Source organism: Centruroides sculpturatus, unplaced genomic scaffold (assembly GCF_000671375.1).
Source record: "Centruroides sculpturatus isolate CEXI.00-Female unplaced genomic scaffold, Cexi_2.0 scaffold468, whole genome shotgun sequence".
NCBI lineage: Eukaryota > Metazoa > Arthropoda > Arachnida > Scorpiones > Buthidae > Centruroides > Centruroides sculpturatus.
The window spans coordinates 69,891-92,099 of record NW_019384707.1 but is presented as its reverse complement, the minus strand read 5'-3'; the positions used below and the strand labels follow the sequence as shown (position 1 = coordinate 92,099).

General features: G+C 25.9%; 1 protein-coding gene across 2 annotated transcripts in view; it reads right to left on the bottom strand.

Annotated features, from left to right (window-relative positions):
* Nucleotides 1-977: 977 nt before the first annotated feature.
* LOC111627700 (phosphatidylinositol 3-kinase regulatory subunit alpha-like) overlaps nucleotides 978-22,209 on the bottom strand; it is a 69,401-nt gene continuing 48,169 nt past the window's right edge. For both annotated transcript variants that reach the window (XM_023371318.1, XM_023371317.1), the window contains exons 9-23: nucleotides 20,245-20,361; nucleotides 18,320-18,412; nucleotides 18,137-18,247; nucleotides 15,726-15,803; nucleotides 15,388-15,516; nucleotides 15,103-15,310; nucleotides 12,000-12,100; nucleotides 11,733-11,931; nucleotides 9,070-9,168; nucleotides 8,213-8,393; nucleotides 5,716-5,966; nucleotides 5,440-5,616; nucleotides 3,631-3,714; nucleotides 2,104-2,271; nucleotides 978-2,025 (exon numbers count right to left, since the gene is read on the bottom strand). In XM_023371318.1, the coding sequence (XP_023227086.1) occupies nucleotides 1,809-2,025; nucleotides 2,104-2,271; nucleotides 3,631-3,714; nucleotides 5,440-5,616; nucleotides 5,716-5,966; nucleotides 8,213-8,393; nucleotides 9,070-9,168; nucleotides 11,733-11,931; nucleotides 12,000-12,100; nucleotides 15,103-15,310; nucleotides 15,388-15,516; nucleotides 15,726-15,803; nucleotides 18,137-18,247; nucleotides 18,320-18,412; nucleotides 20,245-20,361 (2,213 nt within the window). In that variant the 3' untranslated portion in view covers nucleotides 978-1,808. The remainder of the gene's footprint in view (nucleotides 2,026-2,103; nucleotides 2,272-3,630; nucleotides 3,715-5,439; nucleotides 5,617-5,715; nucleotides 5,967-8,212; nucleotides 8,394-9,069; nucleotides 9,169-11,732; nucleotides 11,932-11,999; nucleotides 12,101-15,102; nucleotides 15,311-15,387; nucleotides 15,517-15,725; nucleotides 15,804-18,136; nucleotides 18,248-18,319; nucleotides 18,413-20,244; nucleotides 20,362-22,209) is intronic.

Genomic DNA, 22,209 nt, shown 5'->3' with positions numbered 1-22,209 from the left:
AGGAGATGTCCATTCTTTATGTTTGTTGACACTTATCAGATCTGGAAACCAGGGTTCTACTTGAGTAACTGCAGTATATATGTGCCTGTAGTTGCTGAAACTCGTACTAAATGGAATCTTGGCATTAATCATGATCTGGCATCAATTCATAACTCTTACTACATAATTCGTAATACCTAAACTCTCCTAGGTTATGATAGGTTAGTTAGTTAGTAAGTTAATGTTTAGAAAATAATAATAATAAATAAATAATAAATTGGGGTCTTGCTCGTTTCTTCTGTCGGTCTGTTCGTCTCTAGTTTGTCGTTGTTCGTTTGTTTTCACACTGTCTAGCTGTCAATAGTATTAAGATTTCCGCTCGCGTTCAGTTTTATTAGTACCAGTCGACTCCCCTATAACACTGTTGATAATTCCGTTTTATATGAATTTCATGTTGTATGAGTCACTTAGATTTTACAAATACGTGTGCCGGGCTGTGAACGGCTCGCGTATTTGTAAAATCTAAGTGACTCGTACAATGTGGAATTCTTATAAAATGGAATTATCAACAGTTTATAGGGGGGGTCGACTGTATTAAGTAGATATAAGTCTTCTTACTAACAGCCACTTGGCACTAACTTCTACACTTAGCTATTTGTGGCAGCACTCAATTATTGGTGCTCGCTACACTCAGGTTTTCTTTTAAACCCTTCGGAGGACTACGGCTTTGCAGCCTAAAAACTGCAAGCCAACATCAAACAGAGGGTACAGTAGCCATACATACGCCGTTCAGAGGGATCCTATCTTTCTCTACTGTCTATCTCCTCTCTCTCCTCCTTCCCCCCTTTTCCGCCAGCTAAACACTGTGTACAGCCGATGTCTTTCAAGTAAGTACTTGAACTCTTATGAACGCAATCTGATTATACTTTCATAAATATTTTTAAAAATAGAAACATTTTATACATTGTGCTTCAAAATACTTAAAAATTTTCAATTTAAATACAGTATTGGTATTTAGAGTTAGAGTACTTAATGTTAGAATAAAGTATGAGACTAACTTTATCATTTAAATTCAATTATTTATTAAAGTGTCTTTTAAAGACAAACATTCTTATTTATCCCAACTCGTACTACATTTATGAAAATACTAATTCAACATAAATTTGCTGTTGAACTTTCAATCACAAATCTCAAGTTACCTTTAAAGAAGTGTATAAAAACGACTGCAAAATTGGTGGGATTATTTATTCGTACAATGCTCGAATATAAATATACAGCATTACATGTAACACTCAACACAAATGTAAAACATACAAACTTATAATTATTTACAATTGTCATTTTGAGACATCATAATAAAATACTTCGGTGAAATATTAGAGGTATCAGAAATCTTGATTTGCTATCTTTATAAATAGATTGCATGATAAATTTAAATTTATCTTGTACTTGAATATTCTTGTCTATTTCCAAATAAACAAAAATCTCAATCTCGTGTCCAAGAAAATAAAGTTTGGAATTAAAACATCTACAACACACTTATCCCAATGATAAAAATAATGAAATGATTGCATATCATTTGGAAACTTAAAAATTATAATGAAAATCACTAATCACAGTTTTGGCAATGAATTTTTCTTCTTTATACCTCTTGGAGGTTTATAAAGTAGCTTGTTACTAGGAACTTTCTTTGTGCAAGTTTTCAACTCTTTGAAAGATCAAAAACATCCACAATGCACTGCACTGTACTAATGAGAGAAATCCAAGATGAAATGAAAAATAATGGTAGCCGAATTTGATCACATTTGTTGACCTGTCAATGATGATATTCAGTTGTTCGGATAACATTTCACGTACTGGTCTGGCTGTGGTCCAAATATGGGATATGCTAGTGTAGTCTTCAAAGACTCGTTGTGTTCTTCGAGAGATGTTTGAGCATAGTGAAGTACTAGACTCTTTAGGCTGGAATGGATGAAGTATGGCTCGGCAAAACCGTAACCTCGTTCTGTCTTGTGAATCAGGCAGTGCTTGACAGTTCCGTCTAAGCTAAAGTTGTCAAAACTAATTAATTATCTACTTTGAGGTATTCTTATAATTTTCTCAACTTTAAAATAATTTACTTACACTATAGATAAAGCATATTGGCCACTCCTACTATGGCGTATAAGAAATGTACCATTGGCTTTACCAGCTAAAAGCATTTCTGCCTGTTCTCTGGAAATTTCCTTTAAAAACCACGTACTATCATTCTGATGTGGCAAATTTTCATCATCGTGGACAAATGACGAATCTCTACGATTAGAAATTATTTGTTTATTAAAATATTTTTTAGAATTAGACATTTTTACACTAAAGTGTTATAATTAAGAAAATTACACAGATTGACAAACTTATCTCATAAACAAATAAAAAGAATTTCATCAGCCAAAATTTATGGAACAAATTTGCTCCAGGAAGAAATTAAGGATAAAATAAAAACAAAGATTAATTGTAAAAACCACAAATTACATGTAACTTATAACAACTGTTATAGTAAATTATTATTAAATTAAAATTCACTGTGCAGAATAAACTGTGATAAGTATTTTAATATGTAAAGGGCACCAAGATAATAACAGTAATTTAACTTATATGTTTTAATGGGAGAAAAAATAATAACCATATAAAAAAATAAATATTAGCACAAATACTTATACAAAAATATAAGAAATGCAAAATTTATTTATAGTTCAACACAAGAATCAATTCATACTTTGAAAATAAAGAAGAAACTATATCAATGTTCTTTTGTTCTCTTCTCACATGCATTCATACTTTAAAATAATGTTGTAGTAACAAAGTACATGTGCTTGCAATATACACACACTGTTTAAAATATACTAGTTCTTAGCTACTCTAAAGTGCACATAAAAAGGTATATCTTATTTGTAAAAACTAAAATATTTGCTTTCAATAAATTTGAAGAGGAGGAGGAATGATGAATTCAAATAGGAATAAAAGAAATTAGAAAAAATAACTCTGAAGTATATATTCAAAATTTTATATAAATTTTAAATGAATAGTTATCAAAAGTTTGAATCTCTTTTAGGATAATTTATGATCACACATGCATGCACATTTTAAAAGTTTACACAAATATTTATATTTTATTGGTTTCCTTAATTAACAGTGCAAAGAATTGAGAGCTATAACCCACACACAAATAGAAGGAAAAGAAGAAGAAATTTCTAACTATCAGAAAAATGGAATTATGCCATGAATAATGTACCAAGTGTTGCAAAACAAATAATTTTAACATTCCTTCCTTATTGCCCCTCTGCTCTTGTAAAGTATAAATTAGCCCAAGGCTGAGTTTCACAGAGAATAGCATATCTAAAAATAACAAAGTTAAAAAAACTCTGCCAAAAAACTGTATCAAATCTTTCTCTCTTTTCTTTACAGTAAATTTTGATATATAAATTAACATTCTAAATAATAGAGAAATTTTTTTATTTGAACTTAATAACAGATAATTTTACTATAATGATAATCTTATAAATACCAAAGATATAAAGTGACAAAAACAATTTTACAGCATAATTTTTAATTAATTAATCAATGAATGCTGAAATGACATTTCACTGTATACAATTTTTTAATTTTAATGTTTACCTGGTAATATCTTTTGCCTCTGCTGATGAATCTTGTAGTAATTTATTAATCTTTTCTTTCTTCACTCCTTTCCCTAAAAGCCAGCTATAAAAAAAAAATTCATTCAGAATAACTATATTTTTATTCAAAATAAATAAATATAATGCTGTTTAAATGGTGGCAAGTTAAATTATTTAGCAGCTATTAAAAATACTTTCTTCATTTACATGATAAAATTTTAAAACACTGTTTTATCTAAAGTCAATAATTACAAATCAGATTATATACTGTATAACTAATGTTTACATTGACTGTGAAAAATATATTAGAAGATATGATAAATATATTATACAATGAAAAAATTTTTTCATATTCTTTAATATTTATAAACAAACTAAATAGATACAGCATATACATACATGAATACATGTATTTTTTTTTATTTTCTATAATTTTATTCCAATATAATTAAGACTTTGATCATCTTATAAATAAAGAATGAATGTAATCAAAATTCCAAACCCAAAATCAAAATACATTTAAATTTTTATATTATTTTATATAAAAAACTTTTTATCTTTTTAACTAAACTTTTTAAAATTTTTTATCTTGTCTTGTATTGTTTATATATCCTTCCATCATAAATTTGAATAAACCTTAAAAACAATTCCATCTTCCACAAAATAACAAATATTGAAAAGAATATGTAAACAATTGATTTCAGCTCATTAATTATTTATTATATTCTTTTTGAAATTTGTTAACTTTTTAACAAATAAAACTTTTTTTAATTTTAAACTTTTAATTTTAATATCTTAAATTGTCCAATAACTGCACTGCAATTTTGCTAAGCAGATGCTAAAGTTATACAAAGTGCCTTTTATTTAAAAGGAACTTTGTATAACTTGTGCAAGTTTAGCCTTTGTTTAGTAAAATTGCAATATAGTTACAGATGATTTAAAATTAACTCAACAGTGTGGTTACAATAAGAAGTCTACTATCCTGTTAGATATCTTTTAACAAGATAAACATAAGATCTTAAGATAAAACGTATATGATATTTTTAACTGAAAACCTTTAAAAACTTTTCATTATAAAACTAGTGTGTGGAGAAATGAAAAAGAAAGTTATTACCAGAACCTATTAAAAATATAATGCTGAAATATATATTTCAAAAATATGCATAGAGTGAATACGATAAAGAATATATTTATTAATTTTTATTAATAATCAGCATAAATACAAATAACAAAACTATTTCATTAAAGGTATCTAAAGCCTGTCATTTTAATTGAATCTCTTGTAGGGTTTTATTGAAATCTTCATAGAATTGATCATAATGTTTGGTCATCTGGAGGTATTCTCTGTTAACATCCATAAACAAATCAAATTTAGTTGATTTCAATATCTTTCACAAAACTTATCACTTTGTATTTATGCTGATAACTTAAGCAATAATAAATTTTTGTTTAGTTAATTCTTGCATTATTTCTTGAAAATATGCCAAAATAATTGTTTATTTTGAATAGCTAACTTATTGAGGAATAAAGGGTGAACAAAACTGGACAAACGTTAAATTTTTAAAATACTTATAATTTTTCCACATTAAAAAAATTTTTTTAAACAAAGTTTAAATATTATGATATAATATTAAAATAAATTTAAACAAAAAATTAAAACAATTTGAATGTTCATTTTACAAAAATAAATTATTATTTTAATTATTAAATGCTGTAACTTATATAATGTAAATGATATTTAAATTTTATGATATAACTTTACTATAAATTTAATATTTTACAGAAAATGATTTTTGTTATATATTTCTACCTCTGATACTGTTCTCGTTGTTTATATAATTGCAAAATCTCTGGTTTCAAAGAATTCATTTCTCTGTCAAGTGAGCGATTGTATGCAGTCTGATACTTCAATTCATTTTCTAACTGGGTCTTGTTTTCTTGAACAGTACTCAGACGACTTTTTAACAATTCAAAGTTTTCCATTAATCTGAAATTTATAAATAATATTCATGTTTTACTTAAAATGTTAAATCTATTTTTATTTCTCATCAATAGTTTTAAAAGATATCATTTTAAATAAGCTTACGGCTTAATTTCATGAGGTAGAGCATCCTTTTGGAACTGAAGATGGAGTTCAATCTGTCCTTCAAATAACCTAACTGTTTCATTAAAGGCATCTAATGCCTGTCGTTTTAATTGAATTTCTTGAAGGGTTTTATTGAAATCTTCATAGAATTGATCATATTGCTTGGTCATCTGGAGGTATTCTCTATTAATATCCATTAATTTTTGCCCAACTATTTCTACATCAGCAGTGCTTTCCTCCTCATCTTCAGCCTAAAAATAAAAATTCATATTTCAGTAAAATGAAAAAACAATTTAGAAATACAAAATTTTTCAAAATTTCACTTTAAAATAACCAAGAATTGTTGTTGTTAAAACTCCACATTAGTATAAGCTTAACTTAGATATTAAGACTACTGTCGATTATTTATAAAATTTACTCATTGAGAAAAGCATACATTTATCCAATTCATAATTACTAGTTTATTTTTCTATTAATAATTATAAAATTACAAATTCATTCTCTTTTATATTAAATTCAATAATGCAACCAGGTTTCCAAAATACACATGACTATACTTATTGAAATCAGAATTTGGTTTTATCAGCATCACTATTTTTGGATTAATGGGCATTTTTATACTGTCTTCTCATGCTTACAAACTTCAATATGAGGTTAATAACAAACAAATCACCAGTTATTCTTATCAGTCTTAACCACTGCTTTAAACATTAAATGTTTATTGTTTTAATCATTATTTTTTCACAATACAGTAGTTTAGATTGCTGGCCCTAGAGCCTAACAAGTAAATACAATAGATGAATTACATATTAACAACCTTCAAAGATATGCATTTTTAATGTCAGAATAAATAAAAACAGAACTTCACTAACTGTAATTTTATTTACTTATCTTGCTTAATGTTATCAGTTGGTCATTGTGATCAATTTAGACATGTCCCAAAGTGATCACAATAAATTCTATTATAAGTAATTTTTATTAAATTTTTTTATTTAACTTTTAAAAATTAAGCTAATAAGTCAATGGTAATGTTAAATAACTGGAGACTTTGGCAATTGGTATTTATTATTGTGGATTCAGCCAGGCCACAATGGGAGTAACTGGATAGTGAAAAATGAGGACAAGCATATTCAAGACACTGAATTCCTGAAAAATTTCTGAAGTTTTTTGACACAGGTCCTCAGAGTCATAGGCTGATGTCTTAACTGCCACAACCATGAATATTCCATACTTAGAATAGTTCCTTGAACCTCTTTTAACATATATTTAGGAAATAAAATAACTATATGCAAGTAACAAATATGAAGTTGAATAGACAGTACTTTATACATGATCAATTCCAATTCACATATTAGAACTTATTCACCTATCACATTTTGTTTAAAATAAAATTCATGCAAACTGGTATCACAGAATCAATTAAAAATACAAATATTTTAAACATGTTACATTTTTAACTTAAAAGAGTGCAACAAGTAATTAATTAGTAATTTGCAAAAGTCTACATAGCTGATGATTTCCTGATAAATTTTGAATTTCAATCTTTATTACTTTTTTTGATATAATTTAAATTAAAATACTTATATTAGAAAATTACTTAAAAATACAANTGATGATTTCCTGATAAATTTTGAATTTCAATCTTTATTACTTTTTTTGATATAATTTAAATTAAAATACTTATATTAGAAAATTACTTAAAAATACAACTATAATATATACATAATATACATATTTAATTTATTGTTTATATTATGATATGATGTAAGAAACTGATTAATATTAATTAACAGTCATATCTATATCACTGGTTAAAGATACATACAAGATTACAGTACTATTTTTTTTTAATACATTCATGAATTCGATTTCTCCTGTAATTTTATTGATAATTCTGAACTTGTTGAAATAATCTGAAATTTTTTTATTTATTGGTTTATTATTATTACCTGCATTATTATTATTATCATTTATTTCAGTTACTTTAAAGTTCATTTAATAGATTGATTAATCCAAGAATAAACAATCCTTTTTTTTTTTATTTATTTATTTTCAAATCAGATAAGACATAAATCTGACAAGAAAAGCTTACGGACAATAATGTTACTGTTATCACAATTGAAATTTTTGCATTATAACCAAAGCATTGAAAGTGTCTTGACCATTCAGCCAAGATGGATGGCCAAAGTGTCAGTTTACCACTCTATGGAAGCTGGGATTGAATTCAGCTATTCAAACAAATTAACCTATTGGTAGACCACCCATTTGAATCCTGAAGAACCAACAATTAATTTAAAACATTTAGATAATTCCTGCTAAGATCAAATCTAAGACTATTTAAATTGCAACACAAACAGAAGAACTTTTCTTTTTGCTATTAAAGTTATAATTTATCAAAAATATCCTAAAACATTTTGTTTTAAAGATCAATTAAATGTCTAACAATCTTTTTTCAAAGATATTCTGTTTTGAACAGAGCAATATAAATTTCTCTTACCTGACTTAATCTTGATATTGGATATAACAATTTGACATCAAGTGTCCTGTTGTATTGAGCTAGTGATACATTTCTATAATAATTTATTAGTTCTACAACAGAATTGAATTTTAATGGTTCAGAAAAACCGTATTTTCCATTTCGGTGGCAAATTTTTATTAATTTATTGCTGCCTCCTTTCCTACAAAAATTAAAACAATTATCAGCTTTTATGTTTATTTACTAAAAACATTAAAAGAACTAAAAAAATTAGAGATGGGCAAGTGATACCTGCAAAATATTGAAATCCTTAGATACTAGAAAATATTTGAGTCAAGATCTTGAATATAACATCAATAAAAAATAAATTTGAATACTATTAATACTTCAAATATTACACTATACATACAGCTAGTGGTCTTTGGTGCATTGAATAACTACAATCCTTGAATTTGTTTACTGTTTACAGTCTTGTCTTGACTTCTTGTTAATGCACTGAAACTTACATCATTGTGTTGTGATTTTCACCAAGTTTCATCTGTCTTATTTCATATACATTAGTTCACAGTTAAACTCAATCAAAACTCACAGTGAAAGTATATTAGGGCTATTACTCAGTAAGTTACACTTATAACTCAAAATGTCAGACATTAACCACAAACAACTACAAGAGCCTGACAACTGGTTTTTGAATTCATTTATTTCATATATATAAAATAATATATTAAAATAAAGAAGTTAAACAATAATATTTAATTAATAATTTATAAAAGTTATATTTAAGATAATTCAAGGTATTTCAATAGTCAAGATCAAGGTTAATACTCAAATTTGAAAAAATATTTTGCCCATCTTTTTTATTAAAGATTTACACATACCTAAGGGTCAGAGTGTATTCACCAGAACCTTTATTTGAAGCATCTCTTACTAAGAAAGTTCCATCTAGAGTATCTTTTAATTTTTCATTCACTTCTTCCCTAAAATTTAAAATTTCTATTATGAAAATTCATTCATTTATTAGATGCATTAATATTTTTAAACAATTGAAAATACTTAAAAATTTCAGTAATCACTTAATAAAAGCATTTGCATCAAAATAATTCTATATCTTTACTTATTTATAAACAATTTTCTTCCTTTTTAATTAAAAATATTACATTGTATCCATTACTAACTTCTTCAATTTGTTTACTGAAGAGGTTGATAATTTTATCTCAATAAAATTTATCAAAAAAAAAAAATTAAATAAAAATATAAAGCAAGCAAGTTTCCTGATATGAAGCTACATTTAATGCATACAGTGTAACATTGAAACATAGCACAGAATGAAAAAGCCTATCTCACCAGACATATAAGTTGAAAGAGGTAGCAAACACAACTGCAACATATAATAGTTAACATAGACCTTGGTTTAGCACAATCAGAAAAATATAACAAAATGAAATTTTGTCACACTTTTCTGACTGAGTTAAGTCAAAATTATATAATTTGTATACCATGTAAATATTATATTATGCAATAAGAAATTCATTAAACAAAGCAATATTTAACAATTACTACATTTTTTTTTAATACACTAAAAATTAACTTCTCAAAAGTCCAGCAACAAATGCAAACAATAAATACAGTAGAGCATCGATTATCAGAATCAATTGGAGATTGGGGTTGTTTGGAAAATCGATTTTTTGGATAACCAATTATGTATGAAAAAATACATTATTAATATAGAGTATTAGTATATCCCAATAATAGTATATTAATATATCCCATGTTTAAATGTTTCTCTGTTGCGTGTTGCTTTGCATTGAATTTTCGTCGATGTTAAACCTAACAAAAACTTTTATTATATTATAATAATCATGGCTATTATATTGTTAAAAATTATTTCTTTATTTTGTACAAACTAAATAAATATACTGAAAAATATAAAAACAAAAAAAATTATACTTTAGAAGCTAATCTAGTATCAAAAATGTTTGATTCAACATGATACAGTCTGACTGGAACGCTTTCGGTTAATCGGCATTTGGATAATTGATGCTCCACTGTAATAAAATTTCCTTTAACAAAATAACAAAAATTTTGAGGTGAAGTGCATTACAATATATCAAAGTAATGCATGACAAAAAAAGAATTTTTGCAATATTTAATGAGATAAGGCAATTTATATTCAAAATTAGCATAAATCCTATTAAAACTATTAATATCTTTCAACACAGTTTGTGGTCATCCTGGTTAGCAAAACAAAAAAAATTGGTAGAGATTTTGCATGCTGCAAACAAGATCATCAATGAGGGTTTGAAGGATTAACACTCATTCCTGTAAAAGAACAACTTTTGATTGCAACAGGTTGTAGGAAGATGTACCAAGACTGCCATTTTACGATGTTCCTAGAAAATCTCAGACACTCAATGAGATTCAGAACAAGTCATTTCATTTTTAGGGCTTGAATCAATAAACAAAGTCTATTGAGACAAATAAGATGTGAGGACCTATTACTGCAAGAATAAATGAATATAGGTTCCAGACAACATAGTCCTTACTTTTGTTGCTGTATTTCTTAACAAAGTTGAAGATGTGTATAGCAATTGGTAGTGCTGCCAACCATCAACATCATATCACTATTTCCAAAAATATTTTTCTTAAATATTTATGAGATGATTTTAGTTCTATGTTGTGTCCATAACAATGTGTGTTAGGGATCTGTTTGGAGACTAAATCAGGATTCATTTATGAAGAGTGTGACAGTTGATTGACTGAATCTAGTTGCAAAGTTTTCAAAACCAATTCAACTAAGCCTTTTTCTAAAAAACATCAGAGACAAAGACAAAGGCTTCTTAAAAGTTGTTCTGAATAAAAGTCATCTTTATGATGCCTTCTAAACATTGCTTTCCAGATCTGTGATTGCAACAAGACCTGAAATAACTGCTATATTATACAAGTTCAATAGCCTTTTTTGTTTAGGAGCAAGTAATTGTCAATGCACTTTAACCCTTGAATATCTAGAAACAGGTCTTCTAGAGAAGTTTTGGTTGTTTAAAAATAATTCCAAAAGTAGCTTATAATATGACTATGATTAACATTTAGCTATCTCCTACTATCATACTTTACTACTACTTATTGCTATCCACCTCATTTCTTCACACCAATGTCTAAAGATTTGTTATTTCCAATTTTGCATTACAAAACTAAGCTGCTTTTATGCTCAACCAGTTTCATGCAGATCAGTGTTTCATACAATTTGTTAGCTGATTTAAACTCAACATGCATTTATTATTAAATATTTTAGTTTTGTATATTTATTTCACTTAAACAGATAAGTAATAAATGCAAACAATCAGTATAATTTTTGAAATAACCAATATAATAATAATTATTTACTGTACACTTTTTACTGATAAAATCAGAACAATAAATGAACATATTCATTCAAGTTTTTATGTATTTTAATAAATATATATAAAAAGTGAAAAACAAACATAGGTGATCATTTATACTTATAAACTTAATAACAAAATTAATTTTATACAAAAATTCATACCTTGTAATATCTCCCCAATACCATTCAGCATCTTGCAATGATCTAGGATTATCCGTTACCCTATTTATTATATTATTACCCGTATCAACACTATCAATATTATTAACACTTCCACTATGAAAATTATTTCCTGCACTTGGACTGCTCAGGGTATCAAGTTGGGGATTTGTTATACGAGATGGTCGACGAGGTGGAAGAGCTTTAATAAAATTGTTATTGTCAATTTAAATCAGTTTAGTAATAATTGATTTCAAATTTATTATTTACCTGGTGCTGTATCAAATTCTGGAATGCTTTCTCCCCAATCAACTTTCAATAATAAAAGCTCTATAACTCTGATATGGGCTTCAGTATTATGTACAATTTGACTGCAAAAACACCACAAATTTAAATATTTTATTATTATTTATTAATTTTTATTAATAATCAGCATAAATACAAATAACAAAACTATTTCATTAAAGGTATCTAAAGCCTGTCATTTTAATTGAATCTCTTGTAGGGTTTTATTGAAATCTTCATAGAATTGATCATAATGTTTGGTCATCTGNAAATAAATTACATATTAGAGGCTGTATATAAATGACATTCACACTGGAAGGGAGGGAGGAGATTATGATAAGTCATACAAAATCAAACAAGGAAGAGAAAGTATCAAACTTCGTAGACATCTATTTATTTCATTAAATTTTATACAGTTTATGCATTTTATTATATTTATTTCAAAATTTCTCATATGTTTTGTTTCTACTTATGGTTTCTATCATTCATAAGGCGATAAAGGTTTTAATGAAAGTAGAGTTTTGTTGGACATCCAAAGAAGGGAGGGATTTCAGAAACTTGGATAAACTGGGACAAGAGGTAAAGGGAGAATAAAAAGTTTCAAGAAAAATTCTGATATAATTTACGGACAGCCCCTTATATATGAAGTTTCAAAATTGAATAAAGCAAATAAAAATTCTTTCATAACAATGTTTTTCTTATATTTACAATAAAATGAAACAGATCAGAAAAGTTCTTAATCAAATTTATCTAGGTGTGTTTTTTTTTATTTATATACACACAACAACATATTTGTTGTTGTTATTTCTAAAAATGTAAAAGAATGATCTAAATATTTTATATATCTTTCATTTTTCAAAACTCTTGTTTGCATCATATGCATGCAAATTTTTATTTTTGTTATATTGTTTTATTGCCAAAATTATACTGTTAAAGGCTATGAGACAATTAAAAATGGTCACATAGCCTTTAACAGAATTTACTTTAATTACGCTATCTAAATTAAATTACAAAATTAAAATTTTATTTCTTCAAATTTCTTAATTACTTTATATTTTCATATCATATTTATTAGAAAAATTCTAGTTATAATTCATAAATGTTATATTTTGGCAATGCAGTATCTAAAAACTTTTAGTCACTGGAAATCTTTGAATTCATTTATGTATAATTGAAATTCAGATATAAAAATATAACATGGAAAAGATATTGTTTGTATAATGCAAAAATTAATTACAATAACAAAATGATTATATACACTATATATATTAACATAAGGTAAAATCAACAACGTACCATGAACCTGTTACTGGTGTGAGTTGCAAGAAGGATAAAATACATCACAAATGTTTTTGAACCGATTAAAGTTCTTCCTCAGGTGATACACAGAATATCCGATGGAACACAAAGTAAATAGAACACAAAGATTTGAATATTAGATCGAATCCTTGTCTCGTGAAATCATCCTGTTGGACATGCGTGTTCGTGTGGGATCAGCTGTTGGCATTTAAAGATCAATATCCATCAAGGCCTGCCATGCAACCAACAAATTCAACTCTTCCTTGTGACTGATGCAAGTGGTGGTGAGGCTAGATTTACATATGGAAAGGAACTCTAACCATATCAGATGCTCAGTGTGAGGTGAAGTGAGGATTTCTTGTTCATCTGGTTAAAGGCCACCTCAATATTAAATCTAGCCTCACCACCACTTGCACAATCACAAGGAAGAGTTGAATTTGTTGGTTGCATGGCAGGCCTTGATGGATATTGATCTTTAAATGCTAACAGCTGCTCCCACTTAAATGCGCATGCCCAACAGGACGATTTCAAGAGACACGAATTTGATCTAATATTCAAATCTTCGTGTTCTATTTACTCTGTGTTCCATCAGATATTCTGTGTATCACCTGAGGAAGAACTTTAATCGGTTCAAAAACATTTGTGATGTATTTTATCCTTCTTGCAACTCACACCAGTAACAGGTTCAAGGTATGCTGTTGATCATCCCGGTGTTATTTGGATGTTGATGTTTATAAGGTAAAATGAATTTCCATTAATTTTTCAATCTTAAAAGAATTATTACATGCAGTATATTAAACAATTTAAGTAAATACATATTTTAAAATATGAATAAATTTATGTTTAAAATTATTCATATTTAAGTTTTCATAATACAGGAAATCCTTGTTAATTTGAACTCAGATAATTTGAAATTCCATTAGTTCATAACTGTACTTTTGTCCCAGCCAGTGATACACAGATTTACATGTTATGGAATTCAGTTAATTCAAAATATGGCTACTTCAAAATTCAAAATGAAATTTCTGCCCAAACTGTAATATGCATATGTTAACTCAATCGTTTAAATCAAAGTGTCACCTTGTTATAAGAGAACAATAAACCAAGAACAACTCTAATCTGGTCAACATGACTTTGCTATTCCAATAACACATTTTCAGGTGCACATTACATATGGACTACACTTTTTTCTTTTTTCATAAAATACAGCTGGGTTTCAAGGTTGTGAAATTGGGTATGACTAGCAAATTGAGATATTTGTAGAACTACAGGCATTTGGGCCATTTTAAAAATAATTTGGGCTACATTTTGAGAAATTCTGCTTTCCTTTTTATAAAACGTATCTGGCGACCTGTGAGGTTCTCACTGGACATATGCTGTTTACCTGCAGATTATTTTTATTATTATTATTATTTATTGAAACTAGCATTCTGTATAAGTAGCAATACTTTGTTTGCTTAATACATTACTTCAGTTACATGTCATTTGGTTTATTAAACAGAAATATGTAAATATCAGATAATTTGAAATTCGATGTTGCAAATAGTTTGTCTTTTGAATTTTGAACTAATGAGGATTTCCTGTACTAAGTATATGAAAAATTTTGTTATTAATTAATATAATGTGAGATTTCAATATTGTTAAAAACCTTTTTTTTTTAAATAGTTAATTATAAATAGTTATATTTAAAATAATAAAATTAAAATAAAAACAATAAGATAACCTATGCCATCTTATGATCAACTAAATTGAACTCTACAAAGTTAAATTATCAAATGTATAATCTTACATTATCCTTTCCCACGGAGGTCTCAGAAGAATATGGCAAAGTACACGTATTAGAACAGTTGGAGGTTCACGAAAATCATGTCTATGTTGTATCTGACAAACATGACAAAAATGAACCATTAATGTTTGTAATGTAAGTTTATGATGATTTGGTAATTGTTGGACTAGTTGTTGAAGGCATGAGGAACAATGTTCATCATTTGTTATTTCTGAAAGTAATCATTTTATAAATTTGCTTTCTAAGTAAGAAATTATTTTTATAAAATACTTTTTAATTAATACTTACTTGATGCGTCAATAAATTTATCATAATGCTGTACAGGAATCACAGGATTTGGTAATTCTCTCAAAAATTTCTTTAAGGCACTTGCAATACAGTTTAATTCATACTTCTCAAGATCAACATTTACGAAATCTAATTATAAAATATATTGTTTAAAAAGTATTTATAAAAGACTGTGTAAATATTTAATGGAAATTTAAATGATTCAAAATTTGATTAACTAAAATGAATTAATCATCTGATAAATACATTGCTTCATTTATTCAATTACTTAAAATTTTTCAATTTTAATTTATTTGAATAACCAACCATATTTCTTAAATATGTTTAATTGGATTTACCTTCACTGAATTTCTGTCTCAGCTCATTAACACTTTCAGTAGATGCTGAAGTACCATACACTGTATATATATTAATATCTGTCAAATAAATGAAAATTTGTATTAAAAACTTAGTATATTTATATTATCAATTAAAATTAAATTAAATTATTATTTAAATAGAAATTAATTCATATTTCTAATTTATGAAAAAATCCTTATTAATATACAAAGATTTAAAAATTTTTAGTTATAAATACACATTGATAAATAACAATAAAATTAAAAGCATAGTATCATTTTGTTAATTACTAGATAACTGACAAAATATATTTCATATTTAATATTTGAATAATAAAACCATAATCAAAATCTGACAAACAGTTTCTGTTAATTATTATACAAGTTTTTTTAAATTCCATATAAACACATAATGATATCCTAAATATTAAAGAAAGAGCTTTATAAGATGAAACATTTTCTGAGATTAAGTTCAAATCATTACATCTCAGAAATTTTAACATTAATCAAATGAAAAGCAACAATATTTTGAACATCTAAGATTGAAGAATTCAAACTTTTAAAATATAGTGAGGACATGAAAATTTAAAAACTTTTAAACATTAAAAGTGCTGGAAAATGTGAAAATTAAAAAAGAATTTAGTCTAGCTATTTAGAAATTTTATTAAATAAAAAGTTAGTCTATGCTAAAATCAAAATCATATTTAGAAAACATATAAAAATATATTAAATGTTACATTTAAGTTTTTTATGTCTTTCTATATGTGATATTGAGAGGAATCCAGATCCAAATCAGAAGCCTTCTGTTTTTTGTTTAAGTTACTATTAGCAGCAAGTTCTTCCACAGTTCTCAAAGGAATATTTTTATAGTCTGACATCATTATCTTAGCTTTCCATTTGACTTTTGTGTTATTATTTAAAATTATTTCTTCCATCAAAGTTATACTTATTTTTTCTTCTGACAGTTTCCTGATATTTTTTCTCAACCTGTCATTGGAAATTAAAACCATATACTTCCTTTACAAAACAGTGTTATTAGTTCCATTCAAATCTATTGGAATTTTATACACAACATTATATTTTTCAGCATTTTTTTTTCATTTTTAGCTAGATCATAAAAAGTAAAGAGTGTAATAGTAACTAGTGTCATCTCATTTCTTTTAGTGATAGTCTTAGCAGCTTTACAGCATCGAGAGTGTATGTCAGCCTGGCAAACCTATCTTAACTTATTTTAACAGAACTTCCTGTCAATGTTTAGAAATTTGTCCTAAATCTTCCTTGTAAAATTATTTGAAAAGTCTTAAGGGAAAGTTAGAAACAGTTGTTACTTCTCTTAAATGACTAATCTCTATTACAATCTTCCTTTAAAGAGAAATATAAAAAACTATGCATGAAAAATGTTAAGGCTGCAGTTTTCTATTTAAACAGATAACTGGACAAAAAAAGAATTTACGATGATACAGAAGCCAATTTCCTTTATAGTCACAGGATAATCTTAATTCTATCTAAATAAAGGCATTTAAAAAAAATTATTTAAGAGCATTTAAAAAAAATGAACAATCTGTTTTTCTACTTCAATTGTTAATACCAAGCTTGCTATATTATTTTACTATATTATAACGTACAATCACCATGTCCCAATCTCATGTCCTTTATATCTTCTGTTCATTCAATGCTATTGGAATATAATTTATAATTGATAACAATGATGTAACTTTGTAAAAAATGAAGACAACCTTAAATAATAAAATAATGTTTAAAAGTAAAAATATACTATAATGCTAAACACCCATCTATTCCAAGAGTTTATTTATATTCATTCTATCAAAATAGTAGTCTTGAATCATTCAAAGTCTTCAGAGATACATCTTCACATTCTGTGAAAAATGCATTCCTGAAGATTTTGAGTTTATGTAACTAACTACACACATTTTATGTTTCTATAAATAATTTTATTAATAATAAATAATTGTTATACCATGTAGTCATCATAAATGTAACTACATGGTATAGAAATCATTTCTTATAAAAATTAATTTGAGTTAAGTGCTATAAAAATGTGAGAAAAAAATAAATAAAGGTAACTTAGAAACAATTCAAATCATTTCATCACTTTTGGAGAAAGTTGTACTCCAACTTTTTCTGTACTTCTTTCCTATACACTTTATTTATTTCTTTTTTAAACTGATAGATAAATGTTCCCAAACCAATCTATTTCAGTAATTTTAAAAAAATAGAAAGATACTACAGACATAACATTAAAATTATATTTTTCTAAAATCATTTATAAATTTTAAGTTATTTTAAATTTACAATGTTTTTACATAATCATAACATAAGTCTAATTATGTTTAACAACAATATAAAAATACATTAACAATATATTTCATTAATTTTTAAAAAATATTTACTAGGTATAAAAGTACTTCTTCTTTCTATTTCTTCAATACATTTCAATACAAGTGGTGGTGCAGATTGCTGACTCTGATTAAACTGACCAGACAACTCCTTTCCAAATATACCTAAAGAAGATTTAAGATCTCAATAAAACATTCACCTTCAGTTTATTAAGAAAAAAAATTCTTATAACTTACTTGATATAAGTCCTAGCCTATTATTAATTTTATCTGTACAGCAAGGTGGCAGACCTGTGGCAGCACAAGTACGATGACATATTAAACCACAATCTGAAAATGCATATGAACAGTATGATTTCAAAGTGTTAACATCCAATAAAAGAAAAAATGTTTTAGAAAATAATATTTTGTTTAATTTTTTTAATGTTTTTATTTTTTATGTCAAAAAATGCATTAGGCAACCATTAATGAAAATAGGGTATTGCTTGGAGTTGGAAGGGCATATAAAGTTCAGTTTAATGAATTCTAGTAAAATTTTTGTTTGCTTTATTGCATGAACTGCTGGGGCAATGGCAAAATTCTTTGACACAAAAATTTGCTTTGTCAGTGTTTGTTTCAAGGTGAGTCGACTATACTATTTGTGCACTAAAAAGTTTTAAAACTCTTCAACATAAATATATGTACGTACATAAACACAATTTTACTATTATTACTATCATCATAATGTTCAAATAATTTACAAGTAATTGAGAAATAGTAATAAAGTTAGTTGATATTTGTTTCCTATACTTTAATAAACTTTTAAATTATTTTTAATACTTCACCAATAAAAAATAAATGTATCAATAAACATTTCATTTTTTTAAAATTTAGCATTTATCCAATCAGAAAGAAATGCTCTAATCTCCAGAATAGAATAGTCTGAACCTTTGACATAATTTCTAATAGTACTTTTTATCTGTAAATATTTATTTTTTATCTGTAAATATGCTTATAAAACATAATTATGAAAAAAGCAAACATACTTTATAAATTTCTAATCTATTAAAATGCAAAGTAGATTATATATTTGCTGAAAGTTTGATACACTGCTATCACTGTGAAAATTGATGTCTTTCATTCAGTTAACAAAGATTCCTTCCAGTTTTACAACTATAAAATTCTTTATCTTGTATTTAAAAACTTAATCTTAACTGATTTATATTATTCTTACATGAGTCTCTATGAAAATTATTATTTTTACAAATATATTTTTAAATACTTGTAAAAATAAAATTGTAAAATATTTCTTGTATACATTTATATCTGTCTTTACAAATAGTAGTCTTTTTCTTGGATATTTTTTTTCAATATCTTTAATAATAATAAATTTGTACTTATTCTAGAACTTATATTAGATGCATCCTAGAAATATCCTACCAATTTTTCCATTGTTTACTGACTTTTCTTAGAATTTAAATTAATATTATGCCTCCCTTCAATTACTCAATGCCAAAGATAGCTAAGATATCATTCTAATGATCTAGGAGACCAGAGATCAAATCTGTATGAGCAAACCAAAGAAATTTTTCTTAGTAGTCTATATTGGATATGTCAGGCCTCATCCCTCAACAGCTGACTGCCCCCATTGTGGCCTAGCTAAATCTATGATGAACATAGGAAAAAAAGCCATTTTAATTAAAAAACTGGTGTTTTTTAAGTAAAATAGTCAAACCTATAAAAACTTAATTCAAAGTAATCTGAAATTCTATTTTTTCAACATTATTGAAACAAAATCATTGATCATTATAAATTCAAGAAGTATATTATTATTATTCATAACTGTAACACAGTTGATTTTAAGACATACTTAAATATTTCTACTCAACTATTTATTTCTTGACATATTAATATTCATTGAATTTAGTACATTTCAAACAAATTTTTCAATTTACATTTGTTTGTGTTTTTAAATTTAAAATAAAATTTCTAATAATATAGTATATGAGAATCATGCAAATGAATATGTAATATTTTCCAATCTCTCCAAACCATTCATTGATATTTGTAGTATTAGTTTGATATTCATATCTTAGATATAAGATTGTATTTAAATATCTATCTTGACATGAATTAGAAGATTTTAAATTACATTTCATTTCCCATTAAAACTGATGTATTACCTTGACAAAGTAAGCCTTGATGAACTAAACCTCTCAGAAATAAATGGCACTTATCACATTGTAAGAGAGAAGAAAAACTATGTTCAAGCAACCTATGCTGGTTTCCAGTAGAAAATACTACAAATAAAACACTTTATTAAAAATTAAATATTAATTTTAAAAGAGATGTTTACTTATTAGTTTTAAAATTAAAATTAAAATTTACATTTAAAATATTCAATAATAATAAACATAAAATATTCTGGTTTCTTTTCTATTAGAATAAGTTCTTAAAATCAAAAATATTTATCCCAATAAAACTGTCTTTTAAAAAAATAAAGAAAATTTAAAATTGTTCTAAAAAAATAAAATAATTTGGTTTTAAATAATAATTATAATTTTATTATGTACAAAATATGTATTTAGAAATATTTATTTACTCATTTTATTTCTAAATACATAAAATTATCATAAACTAAAAAATAAGTTTCATAAAATTCTTGCAACTCTGCCAGATATCTGATATTTCTGCATTTTAGTAATGCAGAGTTATAAACTTCTATACTTTCTTTCAATAACACCTTAAGAATATATATATTATTTATCATAACATACTACAAAAAAAAAATATATATATATATATATAGTAGGGCATCAATTATCTAAATCAATTGGGGACTGAGGTTGGAAAATTGATTTTTTCAGATAACTGATAATTTACGAAAAAATACATTATTAATATAGTATATTAATATATCCCATGTTTAAATTTTTCTCCATTGCATGTCGCTTCCCGTTGAATTTTTGTCAATGTTAAGCCTAATGAAAATTTTTTAATAATAATAATAATCGTGGCTATCGTATCATTAAAAATTATTTCTTTATTTTGTACAAACAAAATAAATATATTGAAAAATATAAAAACAAAAAAATTACACTTTAGAAGTTAATCTAGTATCAAAAACGTTCGATTCAGCACAACACAGTCTGACTGGAATGCTTTCGGTTAACAGACATTTTGGTTGATTGGCATTCAGATAATCGACGCTCTACTGTACTAGCAGATGAGTTGCTCCAGCAAAAAGTAACAATAACAAAAATTAAGATTATTAGATTACACCTGATCTTACCCATTTTCACTGGGTACGAGAATTAGGTCTCCCCTCTTCCATAACTAATTAGAGAATTTTTAGATGGGTCTAAAAATATGTTTGATTCCCACAAAAATGCAAAATACCCACATAGTACAGTAGAAGCCAAATTCTTCAGGGTAATCATTTCCCTCTCCTCAGCGGAGGGAGGGAATTTCAAAAAATCCCTTCTTAGTGTATGTTCTCATGACGTAGAATGTGTACCAAATTTCAACATACAACGCTTATCATCATCAACCCCATTTGGGCATTGCACTTATTATTATTATCAATCCATCTCAATTACATTATAAGATATATATATATAAATTATTACTAATTATTTTATGAAATATATATATATTTCATAAAATAATTAGTGATTAATTAAAAATCAAAGTTGTTTTAAAAATATTCATTTAATTATTAATGCTAAAATGTTTGCTTATTTTATTTATATTTAAATAAAGAATATTTTTTATATTTTCTACACTATACAAATGAATTTTTTATATCTTAATTAAATCACTATTCTTGTTAAATAAAAAACAAAAAAAGAAAAGGAAATTTTTATAATTTTATACATTAGTCATGACAGACAGTCTGAGTAATATCTTACACAGGCATAACACAAAAGATGATTCAATCTTTTATGTTAAAAATTATTATGTTAAAGAAAAAAAAAAAAACAATTATAAAAGAAATTAAACTAACTACAGAAAAAACAAACCTGTTAAAGCTATCTCCATATTCCTATCTATTACACATCAACATTACTAAATTATTATTTACAAATTATGATTTAATGTTGAAACAGTAATGTTTTTGTTTGTTTTATAGAAAATTTAATGTTAGA